Below are 19,955 nucleotides of genomic sequence, written 5' to 3' on the forward strand. Positions count from 1 at the left end.
CCTACACCGGCTGCCCTCATCTTCCTGTCCTAACTGAAAAATCATTCAGGACAGCAACTCACCATTCCCAGCACAAAGAACTTCAACACTTCAACCAAAAGATATAAATTTATCTTTGGAAAAATAAGTGAACACACTTCATCTTCAAAAGTAACTGCAGGGCCAGGGATATAGCTCAGCTGCACAGCGCCTTGCTGGCAAGCAGGAGGTCATGAGTTCGAGTCCCAGTACCATAAAAAAGGAACCGCAAAATTTTATTTTTAAGCTGCCATCATGAACATAAACAAAACAAACATTTGAGTCATATTAGTGCTGCCAAAACCTGTAACATTACAAAGTAAAATTTTCCCTTGATCCATTTGTCTTTCCATCTAGGAGTCCATCAATACCAGGCCCCTGTGCTGCATCACATTCCTAACGATACCCTGGTACTCACGTTACCATATGGTTGAACTTTCTAAAGTTCTTTCCATCAAGATGTTAGCTGATAAGGCTTAAAATATTTACCCTTTGAGACCATGTTTTTGCAATCTTGAATCTAAAAACCATTAAAATCAAACAGAATGAAACTTTAATGGTTAATTACTAGATTTACAAGGTAACTTGAAAGTGGAGGATCTGGAGTAAGCAAATCTTTTTAGAACCCTTAAAAATCACAACACAATGAGAACACGCCTATGCTACTCATTCCTGTGGTTCAATCGTATCATAAACCCTTGTAAACGCTGATGTGAATACAACATCAAGTAAATATTCCAATATAAAATTCCCACCTGTTGCCAAAGAGAGTCCCCCAAAAACCACCAACAATGGGTGCAGATTCCAAATTTTCTATTCCTCGGACTTTATCAGAAGTGTTATTACTTCCATTTTCTCGGCTCCCATCACCATTTACAGTTTTTCGTAATTTTCTACAAAAAAGTTCATAAACTTCAGATTATTTAAGACCTTTTCTGTTTTGCCCATATTCCTACAGAAAATTATACCAACAGATATTCCCTGTAATCAAGAACAGTTAACTTCGCATACTGAGGATAAGTTATACAAGAAAATTTCTGAATTTGGGACACAGAGATTCTAAATGGAAATCCTATGCCATCATTTTACTCAGTCACTAAAGATACAGAATTTCTAACCAGAAACATACTAGAAAAAAAATGTCATCTGTGTGACCAACAGTCTTTTTAGGCACACTCAACACCACTAGCACAAGCCATTTACTTAACTACAGACATTAGAATGCTACCCCTTCGGCATATTTATTCAGGCAACACAAAATAAAAGCAGCTGTCATTTTTATTGATGTCCTATGCACTTAAATGCTGTATCTCAAAAATATCAATGAGTCCTGCACAGCACTTATTTCCTCAAAAAATACTAAATCAATCTAACCGGGTTACAAGGAATCTTTTCAAAAAAATATTTTGAAAACTGGGGCTGGGGTACAGCTAAGTGGTAGAGCACTGGTCTGGCATGCAGAAGCCCTGGACTCAATTCCAACACCACAAAAAGAAAAGAGAGAGAATCTATTGAAATTCATTACATCAAATGGAAAAATTTTAGTTATTGGTTAAGGAACCAAAATTAGATATTTTGAAAAAATATAACTTTTGGAAGATAATACAGAGTACTTCAAAGAAATATCAAATAATAAAATTTCACACAAATTTTAATTTGTTAGAGTCAAACTGACTTTGATTAAAAGTTTAGACTACTTACATATCAATTACACATTTTTGGAAAAAGGTAAAATTCTGGTAGCACTAATCCAAGGTACCAAGATCCTTTTGGGTAATGAATTGTCAAAAAAGTTTGATTAAAAGCCTGAATTTTAAAGAAAAATTTTTCTTCTTCTGGCAGTGCTTAAAATTGGAAACCAGAACCTTACACATGCTGTACAAGTGCTTTACCACTGACCTACAATCTCCAGCCCAGCAATGCATTTTAAAAAGCATTACTTAAAATAAAATTTAAAGAATAATATAGGGATTTTCCTTTGAAGAAACTGCACTGAATAACAAAATCTCACCTGCGATTAAAAGCTTAACACTTTTTAGTATTAAGGAAAAAAGCATTTTAAGTTAAAAAAAAGTGAAGAATATACAAAGAGGAAGATTTTAAATTAATCAAAGATTATACAAATCTCTTTAATACCACTTCCAGAAAATACAAAACTAAGATACAGTTTTTTATCTTACCTTCTTCTCCGATTGCCATTGCTTCCTGATGGCCTTGTTATCTGAGTAGATACAATCTGACAGTGGACGGTTCCCATGAGTAGCATAAGGCACAAGGGTCCAAGTATTTCACTTACATTCACAAGAGGCATCATAAGATATAACACAATCGCTATAACTGGGAAAGATGTTTTAAAATAGAAAGCATTACAGTTCATCTTTAAAATTAATTCTAGTAACTAATACTAGGCATCATAAGATATAACACAATCGCTATAACTGGGAAAGATGTTTTAAAATAGAAAGCATTACAGTTCATCTTTAAAATTAATTCTAGTAACTAATACAAATTATTTCTACAACCTGTCATTTTACAAAGAACTTAAAATAAATCATGTCCTAGGATACCATCCACTTGCATGTTAGCTGAGTAAAAATCTAAAGCCACGGACTGACAAGTCAGTGAACGATAACAAGTTAAAAATACTTGCCTTTCTGGCAGCCTGATAATCTAAATATCACTACAGGGTTATCATCACAAAACTATTGTAGATGCTGCTGTTTGTTGTGAATTGCTGTTCCAGTCAGAGGCAGGGTGTTTTCTAAGACTCACTGTGCATACAAAGGAACCAGCAAAGCTGGAATTTGAGCCCAGGCATTCAGGCTCCAGCAGTCTCATCTGAACTAGCGTGATACAATGCTGCTTTGAATGTTTACGAAATGTTCAAATAATCAAATGATGCAAAGTATGAAAACTATCAGGAACTATCTCCAAAATTTGCTATTTGTAACTGTATAGATATATTCTTTCAAAATTTAACACAGTGATAATCTTTGAGCTATATAAACTCAAGAATTAGTTAACAAATAGAAAGAAACCTAGCACTAACCCAACATAACAAGATCCTTGGGTGAATCTTCAACAAATTTTCTTTAAGGATGAATTTCAAAGAGAAGGCTTTTTTTTTTTCGTACTGGAGACCAAACCCAGGACTCCAACACAACTATGAAATCCCAAGAAATAACAGTACCAGAACATATAAACTACATTTTGTTGATTTGTGAATGTGGATATAAATTCATCACTAAAAATGTAAGCATCCTGAAGGCAGAAGCTTTTGTCTGCTTTGTTTACTGATAAGCCTACATCAGCACTTGATACACAGTAAGCACTCGTTGAATGAGTGGTAGAAATTCAGTCTTAACAAAATGTGTCTGACAATACAGCAAAAGAACTCACTAAGAACATGAAGGGTTTATACTAGAAATACAAAAATAGTTTAAAGTAGAAAATCTATCCAAACCATTCCAGAAGGTGACTGGGCTCTGCACACATGAACCAGATGAGTGAGTGCCCTCATAAAAGACTTCCTTAGGTCAGGCGAGGCCATAGCAGGGAGACTGCCATCTAAACAAGCAGATCCTCACCAAACACTAGCTGTGCTACTGCCTTGATCCTGGACTTTCCAGTCTCCAGAAGTGTGGGAAACAAATTTCAATTATTTATTAGTCACCATGTCCATGGTATTTTTGTTATAACTTCCCAAACGGACTAAGAGATTGGTACAGAAAAATGCAGGGAGTTGCTGTAACAAATAATTAAATGTATACAAGCAGCTACAGAGCTGAGTAATGAACGGATAGTCTAACAGGAAAGTTTTGAGGAGCAGATCCGAAAGCCTAGATCTCTCCAGAACAAGTTTCTAAAGGAGATGCTTAGGGATCAGAAGGAAAAAGAGTTATAAAGAAAGCTTCATGTCTATAATCCCATTTCCTTGGAAGAATCACAAGTTCAAGGCCAACTTGGGAACTTTAGCAAGACCTTTTATCACAATAAAAAATAAAATGCAAGGGCTGGGGATTTAGCTCAGCGGCACAAGCACCTGCTTTGCAAGTGCACAGTCGGGAGTTCAATCCCCGGTACCAAAATAAAATAAAATGCAAGGACCTGAGTTTACCATCAAAAATATTTAAAAAGCAAGATATGGTGGTACACTTCCGTAATCCCAGCGAGTTAAGAGGTTGGGGCAGCAGGATAGCAAGTTCAAGTCCATCCTGGGAAACCAACTTAGCAACTTAGTGTGAACTGTCTTAAAATAAAAAATAAAAAGAGCTGGGGAGGTAGCTCAGTACAAAGGCTCTAGGTTCAATTTCAGTACCACAAAAAAAGTGAAGAAGGAAAAGGGTACTGGAGAACCCAAGAGGTGGAGGAAGAAGAGGAAGACAGAATGGAGGAAAAAGAAAGAGCAGATGAGGAAGAGGAGGAGAGAAGAGAGGATGGGAAAGGAAGAAAGAGAAAAGAAACATTTCAATCTTTTCAGAAATATGGGGTTAAGGCCACTCCAATGAAGTCTTAGACAGAAATGAAAAATAACAAGTTATTGGGAACTAGAGAAAAGTTTATAGAGTGGCAAAGAACTTGGCTGAATTGTATCTAGTGTTATATGCAAGACAGAATCATTCAGACCTTTGATCTTAAGACTTCTCAGACTCCAGAACTATGAGAAATAAATCTGTATTGTTCATAGAACATCCAGTCTATGATATTTTCATATAAATATAAGTGATATAAATTATGGTGGTATAAATTATGGTGTTCTTATATAATAGAATATGAAGCAGCTATGAAGAAGTATTCATGGTAAATCCACACGACAGACTGACTTCCAGACTGACTCCCAAAACAGTAAGTTCTACATAATAGTCTGCCTATATGATGGATTGTTATATAGTCACTGAGTTATGAAAATGATTAAAATATAATTAAAAATTCGGCAGCTGCTGCACTGGACAACATAAACATGAAACATTTCCATTATCACAGAACTTCCACTAGACAGCACTATCACAAGTTTAAAAACATTAAACTGATGGAATTCATACATACATTTTTAACTCTGCAACTTGAAGTTTTTTAAAACAAGATTAAAAACTCACCTATAATTCTTTCACCTTACACCCACCTCCTCTTTATTCTAATTCATGACTTTGTATAGGGATGTAACTGTAATACCTACTCCCCACTCTCTGATAATGTCTGTCAGTCTGTCAGGCAGTAGAGACGCAGTGGAAAGGAAATGCACTGGGTCCCTGCGCAGTGAGAAGAGAAAAAAACACTTCAGGTAGTGCTGCACAATGCTGACAGTAAAATTGCCTCACCTAGCAGTGAGTGGATTGGCAGGGCTAGGTGTAAATACAGACAGAGATGGCCTATCTATCAAAGTGACACTAAGCTGAGATCTTACATTTGCGAAAAAACAAGCTACTTCAAAATCCTTATGAATGTTTCAAAAGAAAGAAAACTCTGCATGAAAAACCTAAAGAAAGGCAGTATACCTGGAGTAAGCAGGGAGGTGGACAATCAAGAAATGCCAAGAGATTATGTCTGACAGGAAGAGGGAACAATTATGTAGGACATTACAAGCCACAGGAAGGACTTTAGATATTTATTCTTTTTTCTTTCTTTTTTTTTAGGAAGAATAATTACTTAATAAAGTTCCCATTTTAAAGAGTTTCTTTTTTTTTTGGTCTTTTTCCTTTTTATCGGTACCAGGGATCGAACTCATGACTGCCTGCTTGCAAGGTAGGCACTTATGCCACTGAGCTAAATCCCCAGCCCCCTTAAAGAGTTTTTCTAAATGTTGTGAGAAAAACAGTGGGTAGAAAGGGTAAGCAGATACTACTTCAGTGGCCTGGGCTGTGCTGGGTGCAGCAGAGAGAGACACAGAGTTCAGGATCTGGGGCAGAACTTAAAGACAGGGCAGCAGGCTGGATGTAAGAATTATGGTAGGATACAGTAGTATGTAAGAATTATGGTAGGATACAGTAGAAAGACTTATTTTTCACTTGAAAATGGATACTGGATGAAATCATTTAATGAAATGGAAAAGATCCAAGCGAAATAAATCTATACAAAAAATTGATATAATTAAGATGACTTTTGATATGATTAAGTTCAAGACACCTACTAAGTCTCCATATATGATTGTCGAGCAACAGTTAAGATTTACAAGTCCAAGGTACGGTGGAGAAATCTGGCCTGAAGTTACAAAATTTGGGAATTGCCAACAATTGTGAATTATGTTTTTTAAATGGGGCTTGCTAAGAATACTTGAAGAATAGAAGAGAACCCAGGATTCAATCCTGAGGTAATTCAATGTGCAAAGATTAGGCAGAAGACAACACTGACTAGGCCCAGGACAAAGACAGAAAGAAGCCAGACAGGAATAGAGGTTCATAGTTGCTCCCCTGGAGCAAACAGTGCACAGTCTTCCATTTCTTTATACTTCAAATCATTAAAAGAAAGGGTAAATTTAAGAACAGGTATTCATTATCTGAAAACAAAAGCAGCAAAATGAAACTGTCACACTTTGCACCAACTCTTTAAATTACCTTGCATGAGGTAAAGCAGTAGCAGCCAAACAAAGATTCTTAAAGAGGTAACCTGAATCCACCAATTGCTGAACAATGGAAAAAAAACAACTCGAACAAGTCCCTTCCGAGTCAGAGATGTCCAGGGAATTTCAGGTTTGGCTTTGGCAAATGTTGAGCCTTTAAACACAAGAAAACAAAATAAGGCACCTGTGCATACGCTATACTGATAGCCACTTGCAGTATTACCTTAAAAACAAGTGAGAGCAAAGATGAGCATGTGACTTGTGCAGTTACAAAAAACTCTTTTAGATGGGCATTAAACAAAAACTTCTTGTCTCAGTCCTGGGACAGGAGCTCAAAATCAGTCAGGCTCATAACATATTTTTCTAAATTATAAAAGTCTCCAAGTTCATTTCCCTTTCCCATTATATGAAAACCATGTAATTTACATAACCACACAATACTAATAAAAAGAAAAAAGCCCCAAAGCCTGAATAACGAAGGAAGGATTTTACTAAGTACATCATCACATAGGGAACATTACCTAAAAGTAAGCAGCAGTATTTCTGTGAAATAATGTAACAATACACACAATAAACAAATCAGTTTTAGAACTCACCTCTGATTAAGTCAACATCAATCAAGTCTGGCTTGATGTGACCCATCTTTTTTGGTTTGTTTTTGAAGCCCTAAGATAAAACAAAATAAAAATAAACACATAAAAAAGAGTTCTTTTAAATGCAAAAAAATAAACATTTCTTTTCTTTATGTCTGACTTACTTTTGTTAGGGACATTTTAATCCTAGTGCTCCTTAATGAATTTGTCATTAATTTGTTTCAGATTTTGGTCTTATCAAATAATACATGCACATACTTTATCATTTTTTAAAATAATCAAATAATGCCAAAGGATCAATAAATGAAAAACAATAGTCTTCTGAGCCATGCCCCCTCTCTTCATTTTGCTCTTCAAAACAAATTTCATCTTGCTTTTAGCTGTTTCTTTGTATTTTACTTCTACATTTCTAAATAATATGCTTATCTGTTATTTCTTAATTTACTGATTCATCACTATCAATTCTTCTGATTTCTTCACATAGTAAATGAGAAAATTTAGCTTTTAGACCACTAATATCCATATCCCAAGTTCTATAACTCAAATCCTCACAATATACATACACACTTGTATGTGTGTGTATTCTTAAAAACGCAATACTGGAGATTAAACCCAGTGCCTTCACACTGAGGTACGGTCCCAATTCCCTTTTCTACACAGTTATTGACATAGGGTTTCGCTAAGTCATTAAATTGCCCATGTTGTGCTTGAACTTAATAATACTAATTTTTCAGCCTCACAGAGTACTGGAATTGCAGATGCCCACTACCACTAAATAATGTGTATAAAATTTTTACATAATATTGAAAAGAGCCCCCAATCTTCAACAGCACTGGCCATTCAAGAGATACAAATTAAAACAACATTGAGATTTCACCTCACCCCCAGAAAGAATGGCTAGTATTAAGAAATCAACCAATAACAAATGCTGGAGGAGCTGTGGGGAAAAAGGAACACTTCTCCAATGTTGATAGGAATGCAGACTGGTGCAATCAGTGTGGAGATTCCTCCAGAAACTAGGATTGGAGGTCCCATTCAATGCAGCTATTTCCCTTCCCAAAAGAAATAAAAACATCATATCACAGCAATATATATGTGCACCATGTTTAAAGCAGCCTAGTTTATAATAACCAGATCTTAGAAAGAATCTAAATGCCCATCAATGGAGAATAGTTTTAAAAAGATGTGATATTTCCACATAATAGAATACTATTCAGCCATAAAGAATAATAAACTGGATATTTTTATAGGTAAGTGGATACATCTTGAAAACATACTTATTAGTGAAATAAATGTCTCACATGCATAATCATCACATTGTTTCATTAGTACAGTAAGAAAAAAACATGTATTTTGTCCCAGAGAGGATGACTTCAACCAAGCAGTAACTTAGATAACATCTGCCTTCACTTTAACTAACCCACTGTGAGCCCTTTTGAGCTGACTTTTGGATGTTTTAAGAAATTTTTGACATACTATAAGGTTTGGGTTTTTTGCATGTGAATATCCAGTTGTTCCAGTACACTTATTTAGTGTACAATTCTTTCTGCATCTTAGCCAGAATCAAATGTCTGTTATGTGGGTATCTATTTCAGGACTTTATATTGGTACTTTGATGGTTGGTGTATCTTCAATGCCATTTTGTAATGATTGGTGTAACTTTGTGGTAAGTCTTGGGGCTGCGGTGGGTGGAGTTCTAATCTTGTTCCTTTATCAAAGTTGTTTAGACTATTCTGAGTCTTTTTTATTTTTACAGAAATGTAAGACTCAAAATGTTACAATCTATATGAAAAATGATGTTGACAGTTTGATAAGGGGTTGTGTTTTCTAATCTTTACTATTTTTTCTTCTATTCCTTTTTTATTTCATTCTGTCTTTTACTTTTAATTAAAAAATTTTACAAAGAGCCCACATTAGCTAGACCTGACATACATCCCCCAGTCTGTAATGCCAGAACTCTAGGAGGCTGAGACAGGAGAATTCTAAGTCTGAGCCCAATCTGCACAATTTAGTGAACTTAGCAAGACTCAGTATAAAAGACCTACATACCACCAAAAAAAGAGAGACAGAGACAGAGACAGAGATAGAAAAAGAAACAGTGCCTCAACTTGGAAATATCCATCAATAATAACTTGAAATCCTCCTTACCAGCAGAACAGGTAATACCGTATTGAATAAACTATATCACACGCAACACACAAATCTCACAATCAGGTGGAACAAAACATATTAGATGAAAAAAGCACGTATGCTGTATGATTTCATTTACATAATCCTCACATCAGGCAAAGTTACTGTGCGCTCATAGTGAGGACACGCTTTACCTCTGCTGGTGGTGTGATGGAAGAGAGCACAGGGCACTGCATGTTTGCTATCTTAGTTTGAGTGCCTGTGACACCATTATATTCAGTCTATGAAAATACCCCAAACTCTACACTTATAATTCTGTAGTGCATAAGTACATCCACATTTAATGTATTTTACTTAAATAACAGGGTTTTTTTTTAACTTATTAGAACCTCTGCTTATTGATTTGGAAGCCTTGAAGCCATGCAGAAATCTTGCCATTTCACTAATGGAATCACCAAACATTAATACCCAGACGCGGTTTTCTGGGGTCATACAAGTTCCTCAAAAGAAAATATTCCTTTAATGTAATTTCCTTTTTTTTTTTTGTACCAGGGATCGAACTTGTGGCCTCCTGCTTGCCAGGCAGGTGCTTATGCTGCTGAGCTAAATTCCCAGCCCCTTCACTGTAAGGTCAGTGGTAATTCAGAAGTGAAAGATCACAAAAGTATGTGGCCAACCTATAACATTTAACTAGAAATTTAGTCTTCAACATTTTTTCAGAAAATGAGGAGAAAATGTCTTTCAAGGTCTCAAGTCTTCTACCATTTCAAGTTAAAGTAACTATAATCATTTCTCTTAAAAGTTAAAATGCACAGACCTCCACAAAATACATGGCACATCCCCAGGTTTGTAAAGGCCCTTAGGTTGATCATTACTGCTTCAAAGAAGTCCCACTTAATAGTTTCATTATCATGTAGATAACAGTTTTCACAGAAAAAATTCAGGAATTAACAGTGATGATAACCCTGCTATAGTTATAAATTGAGTGTAAATTTGTAAAATTATTATTCATTTCTGTTTCAAACTCCTGGTTTGCTTAACAGTTAAATTACTATTAATAAATTAAACTTTTGAAAGATGAATCAGAACATACATATACTAATTCTTAATCTAGTTTTTTAAGTTAGCTATTTAAGCATTAACATTACAAACATTAAAGGATACTGTAATTTGCTATTTCCCTACTTTAGACACTGAGTCAGTATTTATCGTTAGCTGTAAATAGGTATGGTCAATCAATTTATCTTAAGTGAATTCTATGCTTAATTCAACTCAACTATAGCTACAGATTTTAGAGAAAAATGTCCTAAATCTCTAAATCATAATAAAATTAAATGTAAGGTATCAAATTTTGAAAATAATTTAAGTTACCCCTTGAAGAAACAATAATTCTTCAAATATTCATAATTCTAATGGGAATAGTGAACTTATATTCAAAATGAGAAATTAAAATTTAAAAAGTGCCAGGCATAATGTTGCACACCTATGGTCCCAGCACTCAAGAAGCTGAGGCAGGCGAATCACCATGAGCTGTAGGCTAGCCTGGGCTACATAGTGAATTCAAGGCCAGCCTGGATTATACAGCAAGACCTTAACTCAAAATAACAACATTAAATAGATATTAAATATATATGTTGTACTGTAATCAACATACCCTTATAGACATTTGCACCTACAGTATTCCAGTTAAAGGAGCTTCAAGTGCTTTGACTTTAAAGCCAAAAAGATTTTTCTACTGTTTGCTTTCTAGATATTTTACCTATGTCACCAAATTAAAATTCACATTAACTAGTTTATTCCAAATTCTACAAGCCTCCTCTAATGAAGAAAACAATTCTCTCAATAAATATTCAACATGCATATTCCATGTGCCAGATTTTCTGCATGAGCTTGCCACAGAGTAATAATGAAATCAAAACATAGCTGTCTTCAGATTCTGTACAGTACTGAAGGAAAGGCAAATGTAAGAGAAACTGGCTTCTCAGGAACAAGCCCGCCCCCTCCAGCTCCTCTACTGGTTTTTGTTTCTTGGGTTGTTTGTTTGCTTTGTTTTAGTTTGGTTTTTTTCTTATGGAAACAGAAGTCACAAATTTATTTATGACGATAGTTGTAAGAGGGAAGAGGAAAATCACAGTATATTTTTGTGTATTTTACACTGAAAGAGAATAAAAATACATGCCACATGCTTGTTTTAGGATGCCTTGGCTTTGTCCCACACATTGCATAGTCTGTACAAGCAGAAATAGTGCAGGCACTAAAGCACTTTACCTAAAATGTATCAACTTATTTGACACCTTGAGTCCTAATTGTTCTGTGAGATTGGTATCTTTTTTGTTTTGGGGTTTTTGTTTGTTTGGTACCAGGGATCAAACTCATGACCTGGTGCTTGCCAGGCAGGCACTTATGACACTGAGCTAAATCCCCGATCCCAAGATTGGTATCTTTATCATCCTCACTTCACAGAGAGAAAACCAAGGCTCAGAGATTTCAGCCCAATCATTTTGACTCCAAAGTGTGTGCTCTTACGGACTAGATTATCTTGCCCCTCACACGGTACAAAACATAACCCTAGTAATTATGTAAATTTTCTTCTAGATTAAACGAGACTGCAGGACTTTGAAAGGTCTGTTGGGATTAAATCCTGGGAACTGTGCCTAGATTTTCTGCTTGCCTCCACCTTCACTTTGGCATCCCAGGGAGAGAAAATGAGGCAGAAGCAGGTCTCTCCTGCACTAGTGGCCATGGAGGAATTCTGCAGAGCCCCAGCTGTAGGCTGTGCTCAGCCCTCCCTACTGTTAGCTCCCCAGTAACTCCAAAACTACCACAAGCTCAGAAGCACCTGACAAATGAAGTACCTACTTTTAGATACAGGGACAAAAACACTACAGGTTTTGCTGCAACAGAGTAACCAAAAGGCGGGAGGCATTGCTGCAATATTGTTGGACTTTCTATTTAACTGAGAAGACAAGTGAACCCTGTGACATCTCTATTTCATAGTGTGCCAAAATTTTCAATTTTTTTGCAATTAGAAGAGTCAAACTGCTATAGAAGTCTGGCACAAAAAAAGGAAATCATCCCTAATCTAGGGCAGATGAACAATAAATAAAACAATACTTTAGAAGTTTAGCACTACAGGAACACGTTTAAGGGTACCCAACTTACATTGAAGAAGTCAAACAAAGACTTCCAAAGGAAAATAATATCCAATCTGAAAATCTGAAATCTACCTAAGAATTTGCCAGGTTGGTCATGAGGTGGTGTGATGGAAGAGAGCACAGGACACAACAAAAGAGGGAATTAGGAAAGGCATATAAAAAAAAGAAAGAAAAGGATATGAAAGAACCAGGAAACAGAGCTCATAGCCAAAATTAAAAGAAAATTCAACAAAGCCTAATGTAGAGTAGAAGTGGAAAGGGGACAAGATATGGGTGAGAGAGATAAACTGGTAAGGCAAGGAAAAGCCATACTGCAGAAATCAAACTATTCCAGCAGTATGCTCTTATTTTAAACGTACTAGGAAGTCAAGTGAGGAAAATAACAAATTTGTATTAAAACAACAATAGCCTTGACTCCACTGAGGAAAAGAGCTGAAAGGTTAGGAGTCAGTAAGCAAGAAAAAGGAGTCACCAAGTTAAAAAAAAAAAGCAAAAAACCTACTTTAGTAATCTAAATCAGGAGTGAACAAACTTAAAGGCCAAAAGTGTTAGGCTTTGTGGACTGTGACATCCTGGACACCACCCCCGTAGTGCTGAAGAGGACACAGACTTTGACATGAGGTAAATTATGAGCCTTGCAAGACACAGAAGTTGCTAGTTAGAGGCTCACTCTCATTTAGATCCCAATCTTTGCATATGCTCTGTTTTGATCCTTTCTTCCTTCCACTGTGCTTAAAATTTCTACAATGTTTTTTTTTAAAGCCAGTCAAATTTAGCAGTGGGGGGGGGGTATGCCAACTTTAGTGACACTAATGTTAATAAGTTCTGATAACCCACTATCATCGGACCAGCCAAAATTTCTACAATGTTTTTGAAATGTCACAATGTTTCTTAGTGTGTGCGATCACTCAAAAGATTTTTTAATTTGGAAAGATTCTGGAGAATCTTTTATTTTATTTAATAATTTCTGGAATACACATGAGCTGAACGTTAAGACTTCCTACATGAAGTGTATTATCTATTTCTTTCATGTTCTTTTATACTGTTTTGAAGAAAAATAGTCTGAATTTTTTCTTCCAACTTTTCAACTGAATTTTAGTATTTTTTAGTTCTCTTCTTAAAATCGTTTAGGCATTCTTCTTAAATTTATAAACCTGTGTTTATAAATGTATACAACATATTTTGAAGTATATGCCCAGAGAGTCCCCAACTTACAGTAGTTCAACTTTGCAATATTGCAAAAGCAAAAAGGATTCAACCAAAATCATTTTTTAAATTTCAGTCATCTTGTGGGCTTGCAATACAGCGTATGAACTCTCTTGTGACACCGCAAAGTGGCAGTAATCCACAGCTCCTACTCACTCATAAGATGCAGGGTAAATATCCCATGTGGTCTGTGTACATTGTATTACTAAGCTACGACATCCTGGTGGTTGGTATATTAAATCTATTTTCAATCTATGATATTTTCAATTAACAGGTTGCTGAGAGTGTAACTCCATTATAAATCAACATTATAAGTATAACGTCTCTGTACATTGTGGAAAGACTAAATCTAATTATGAATGCATTACTTCACATAGCTACCATTTTGGGAGTAAGAACATTTGTATCTAAGCAATTTTCAAGAATACACTGTATCATTAGCTATAATTACTTGTTGGCCATCTCTTGTACACTATTTTCATTTTTATAGTTTATAGTTCTTTACAAATAATGTCTTTAAAATAGTGCTCTTAGCGGCTGGGAATGTAGCTCAACAACACAGCACCAGCCTGGCAAGCACAAGGCTCTGAGTTTGATTCCTAATACCAAGAAAAAAAAAAATAGTCCTCTCAGGTGAACATGGTCGTACATATATGTAATCCCACCTATTTGGGAGATTGAGGCAGAAAGGTCATAAATTAGAGGCTAGCATGAGCAACTTAGCAAGAGCCTATTTCTAAATACTGACATAGACACATAAATAGGAGTAGGGACATAGCTCAATGGTAGAGGACACCTAGATTTAATCCCCAGAATTTCAGGGGTAAAAAATGATTCTTTTATTACTTCTTTTTCCTTTCCTTTTTTAAAGTCTCAAATGATTGATTCATATTAGGGGGTAGGCACTAAAATGCTGAATATAAGCTCAGGGTGCAATGGATGAAGCTTTTGGAATTGTGGCACTTAACTGTGGAGGAATAGCCACACATGTTACCTTTATATACCCTTAGTGGGTTTTTAGTCACTCAGTTGCAGTCCCAAAAAAATTAGTTTTCTATAGCTGTTACCAGATGTTGCCCCTAACTCAACTGTCATTTGTTTCTGGTTCCAGAATACAAGACTTTTCTGGATCAGCCTCACCAGAAAACAAGGTTTAGTTCGGTCCTCTGTCAGAAGAAGATAATGGTAATGATGGAGCTATGAGGAAATAAGGAAGATCCAGTGGTGGTCTCATGCCTGACACATGTGCTCAAACAATCCTATTTGTAGGTTGTGTCTCATTCCTGAAACTTTACCTGGTGCATCTAATTCCTAAGTCTTTCAGAAATTAAACACAGGAGTTTTACTAGTTTACTAGTTTTCTCTACTGTAAACACTTAAGATTTTTACCTCCCTATCCTCTGCTTTCCAAATTTCAAAGTTGTGCTGATAACACTAAATTTAACAAACATTCATGATAGAACTATAATTCATGTCTCGCTGCCAGGCAGCTTGAACCACCCAAGGTATATGCATGACTGTTCACTGGGTAGTTTTTAAATTAATTTTATTAGTAAAAAGACCAAAAAAAGTGACTAGATCCATTTGTACCACTGGTGGTACAAACTGCCCAATGAGAAATGCATGCACCGCTGGTAGTTCAAGCCAGCAGGAACTCATTGATGTCCACTCTCTCCTTCTCTCAGACCTCACAGGATGGTATCTTTTTTCTTATTTGTTGTAATTTTAAAGTAATTTCAGGAAGAGAACAAATGGAGATTAATGCATGTACTCAAAATGCCACCTTTAATGAGGAGGCTCATCAATCATGCACCCATCATCCACATAAAGAATACAGCTGCAGAAGCTCCTCAGCTTGACTAGCCTTTTTTATTCTCCACAGCTAAAACTATGTCATTTACAAATGTAGTTTTCTATAATATTATTTAGAAAAAAAAGAAAATTCAAAAAAGAAAGTATTAAAGTATTAGCAAATATCTTGCAAATAGCATGTGAGTAGTAATAGGCAGCATTTGTCTTAGTCTTACTTTGGGGACTCAGGTGACCATCATTAAAAATGTTAAAACATTCTCTATTTATCAGTTTCTACCAAAAGAAAAAAATAGCTGTCTAGAATTCCAAAGGGATTATGTTAACTACATGGATATACTGGGAGAGAACTGCCACCTTACAATATTGAAGTCTTTTAGATCATGAACACGAAACATTAAGTCATTTATTTAGACCTTTAGTTTCTCTGAGCAGTGTTTTATACTCTCACACTTTCTATGTAAACTTATTCCTACTTATTTTTATTCTCTTTGATACTGTTGTCTCTTAATGTTCATTTTTACTCTTTTTTGAGACAGGGTGTCGCTATATAGTTCAGGCTGGTCTTGAACTTGATGCAGTCCTCCTACCTGTTTTAATATCAGTTTTTGATTACTCATTGCTGTTGTACAGAAATATTAATTTCTATATACTGACCTTCAATCTAAAGACCTTGCCTACCCAGGCATGGTGGTGCACACCTGTAATCCCAGCACTCAGGAGGCAGAGGCAGGAGGATCATTAAGAGATTGAGACCAACCTGGGCTACAAAGTGAGCTCAAGGCCAGCCCAAACTAATGTAGTAAGAACCTGTCTCAAAAAAAGACAAAAAATTTAAAAAATCAAAAGGAACAAAGACCTTGCCAAACTCATGTAACTTTTTTTCAATGGTTTAAGACTTCAGAAATATAGTTATGTCAACATGAATAAAATCATTTTTCTCCCATCTCAATGCCTTTTATTTCTGTAATTTGCTTTATGACACTGGCCAGGACGCCTAGAACACTGTTAAATAAAAGTAGTGAAAGCAAGCATCGTTGCTTTTTTTCTTGATTTTAGGGGGAAACATTCAATCTTCTTTTTTTTAAACATTCAGTCTTTAACCATTAAGTGTGATATCTAAAATAGACAACCTTTAACAGATTGAGGGACTTAACTTCTTTTCCTACTTTATCATTGATAGGCACTGAATTTTGTCAAAGGCTTTTTATATGCCTTCTCATGTGGCTATGTATTTTATTAACATGGTATTATATTATATTAATTTATTCTTTCTTAAAATTTAAAAAATTTTAATACATTTGCAGTACATAGTAATTACACTCATTATGAGGAGTTTGTACATATATATAACATATCTTAATTCTTTTCACTTCCCCTCCTCTCCCCCACTCCCTTCATTTTGTCCCCTTCCCACTTACAAAAGATGTTTCCTGTTATTTATCTTTTTATTTTGCTCTTAAAATTATTTCTACTTTGCATTTGTTATATATGAGAAATCATGCGCTACTTAACAGTATAGTCTCAAGACACATCCATTTTTCTATATGACTCCTTTATGGCAGAGTAAAAATATATTTTCTTTTTCCATTCATCTGTTGATGGACACATAGGCAACTTACAAGATTTAGCTATTATAATTTGTGATATTATAAACATGGATATATGTATCATTGTAATACAATACCTTTAACTCTTTTAAGAAGATACTTTAAAGGGAAGGCTGAGTTGGATGCTAATTCTATTTTTAGTTTTTAGTTTGGTTTTTTTTTTTAAAGGAATCTCCATACTGATTTCCATAGTGGTTATTTTCAAATGTTAAACCAATGTTCTACTTCTGAGATAAATCCCACTGGATCACAATGGATAATCCATTTATATGCTGCTAAAACTGGTTTGTTAACATTTTGTTAAAGATTTTTACACCTTATGTTCACAACAAATTTTCTTAAAATGTCTTCATCTAGCTTTTGTATCAACATAATATTGGTCTCATAGAATGAACTTGAGAGGTATTATTTTTCTCCCTGATTTTTTGTAAAGAGTTTGTGTCGGATTAGTATATTTGTTCTTGACCTAATTAAATTTTACTAATCCTTCTGATCTCATGGAAGTATTAGTTTCCCAGGGAAAGTTTATCTAAGGACCTTGACTAAGTCCATTCCTTTAAGTGATAGTTTGTAAATACTAGCTCTTAGGATTTGTCTCGAATGTTTTATTTTTATTGTTTGCTCCCATTTTAACAAAAGCTCCAAAAAAAGAAAAATGCTGAGTGTTTCTGCTTAACAATTATGTAAATCTAGCCACCTCTCAGACACATTGTAGGTAGGCACTCAACAATTATTTATTAAATGAAGAATATATAACACCTATTTTATTTTGGTATTTTTCCCTGTTTTGACTTATTACTATTTCCCCTCTGTAGAAAAAAAATTGTGCATATCTATGCATATATATATATATATATATATATAATTTGTTATATTTGTTATATAATTATACATGTTATATAGTTATATATACACACATACATATACATATATTTTGTACACATATGTATATACATATTAATTTTTGTTGTTGTTGAGATAGTCTCACTATATAATTCAGGCTAGTTTTGAACTATGTAGCCCACGCTGGCATCAAACTCAAAGTAATCCTCCTGTCTCCACCTCCTGAGTGCTGCGATTATAGGCATGCACCACCACACACAGTTTAGGGTCTTCAATATTAATTTGATTAATTATAACTCTTTCTAGTTATCCAGACATTTTTGGTTCATATATACCTAGAATGATACCATTTCATCAAGTATTACTGTGGCAACATTCCATAGATTTTGTTACAATGTCTCTATTTCTACTTCTATACTTGGATAATAGGATGTGGCCTGCCTACTAAAAAAAAACCTACCAACATCTTGCCATTTATTATAGAAGAGTAGCTGAAGTGTGGTACAGCCCTTCCCACCATGTTGGGGTCAGAACTTTTTACAGTGTAGCAGTATCAGCCTCTTGTGGCACATGTAATTCTGATATAACTCTGTAACATAAATCATACCCAATCAGACAGTAAACTGTTGTATATGCCCATATAAGGGAGACAAAGACACAAAAATTGTATTAGAGTGCAACTATGCCATGTTGAGAGTTCAACCTTTGGATAGTAATCTGCTGAGTCAGTGCTAGGCAAAAATAAAGTTACTTCCTGGGAAAAAGCCCTCAGTGCTCATCTCTCTGCATGAAAATCCTCTAGTATTTCTAGGAGCTCATCCAGGATTTGGAGATGGTACATTTCTATCTCTTTTGTCCCTAAAGTCCAAACCTCTATCAGGAAATGCAACAATGCCCAGCATCAGCGTATCACTAGACCCATAGGGGAGCTTGACCCCTCCCCCAAAGTTCCGGAGCAAGAGCTCCAGGTACACAACAGACCTTGGAGGCCCAGGAACCAGTTCAGGGAGCACCCCATGCCAGATCTGGTATCACCCGGGTTCTATTTGATAGTTCTTGCCTTTCAAGAGGCAAAAGAGGAAAGTGAACACTTTCTAGAGTTGCATTGAAGCATTGAGCATTGAAACTGAAATCTCAACTCTCAGGTACTGGGTGACAGACTGGAGTACCAGAGCTGTCTGAGCAGCTCTACAAGAAATGAAACCTTGGCCCCAAGCGCCAAGGTTGAGGGTGAGTTGGAGTCATTGTGTGTGTGTGTGTGTGTGTGTGTGTGTGTGTGTGTGTGTGTGTGTGAATGAGACAACAAGAAAGTTCTGACCATTGTGTGTGTGTGTGTGTGTGTGTGTGTGAATGAAACAAGAAAGTTCTGACCATTGTGTGTGTGTGTGTGTGTGTGTGTGTGTGTGTGTGTGTGTGTGAATGAGACAGCAAGAAAGTTCTGACCTGACCACAGGCCTCTGTAATGCTCCTCCAATGGCAGCCTACCCTGTGCTGCCCAGTCTGACTCACCACATACCTGTGGACACTTGTCAAGAGAAGCCCTCCAGCAGCTCTTCAAGAGATACAAGGACCCATTTATATTATAATCCAAGGGGCAGATCCAAGGAAGGGAATGACAGTGTATCAATCCCTTACTACTGAATTCCTTAACTGGAAGAATCATACACTTTTATTATACTGGGAAACCCCAGGCCATGATTGGCTTAGTGTAGTCCATTATCCAAACCCACCAGCACACATGAACTGATTGCTAGCAACTCCTCCTAACCCTATTCAACACTGAGGTGTGCCACTATGTCACACAAGCCACCCTACAACAGATGAAAGAAAGTGCCCCAGCTAAAATGCTGAATCCCCAGGCTTATACCCACAACCAATTCCCAGGAGAGAAGTCTTGGTGGGACCCAAACTCAGAAGGAGAGCTCACCTCAATCACATGGTACCAGGAGACTTTCCTAAAGGGGATTAAAAAAGGAGAAAAAAGTGCTCATGAACAATGAGCAAAATTTTGGAGGTGCTCTAAGTGCCAGGAGAA

The 19,955-nt window shown here is 35.9% G+C and overlaps 1 protein-coding gene across 8 annotated transcripts in view; it reads right to left on the minus strand.

Moving 5' to 3' along the window:
• Phtf1 (putative homeodomain transcription factor 1) overlaps nt 1-19,955 on the minus strand; it is a 57,942-nt gene that overhangs the window by 26,875 nt on the left and 11,112 nt on the right. For 7 of the 8 annotated variants that reach the window (XR_010039808.1, XR_010039793.1, XR_010039791.1 and 4 more), the window contains exons 4-7: nt 7,171-7,240; nt 6,570-6,728; nt 2,199-2,355; nt 774-911 (exon numbers count right to left, since the gene is read on the minus strand). Coding sequence is in view for 2 of the 8 variants with exons in the window: in XM_003479238.4 (XP_003479286.1) it covers nt 774-911; nt 2,199-2,355; nt 6,570-6,728; nt 7,171-7,240 (524 nt within the window). In the remaining 6 variants the exon portion in view is untranslated. Of the gene's footprint in view, nt 1-62; nt 181-773; nt 912-2,198; nt 2,356-6,569; nt 6,729-7,170; nt 7,241-19,955 lie in introns of those variants that run through there. The other variant, XM_063226441.1, reaches the window with a different exon arrangement.

Source organism: Cavia porcellus, unplaced genomic scaffold (assembly GCF_034190915.1).
Source record: "Cavia porcellus strain 051 isolate PalLab524CR breed Dunkin Hartley unplaced genomic scaffold, mCavPor4.1 scaffold_1, whole genome shotgun sequence".
NCBI classification, from domain to species: Eukaryota; Metazoa; Chordata; class Mammalia; order Rodentia; family Caviidae; genus Cavia; species Cavia porcellus.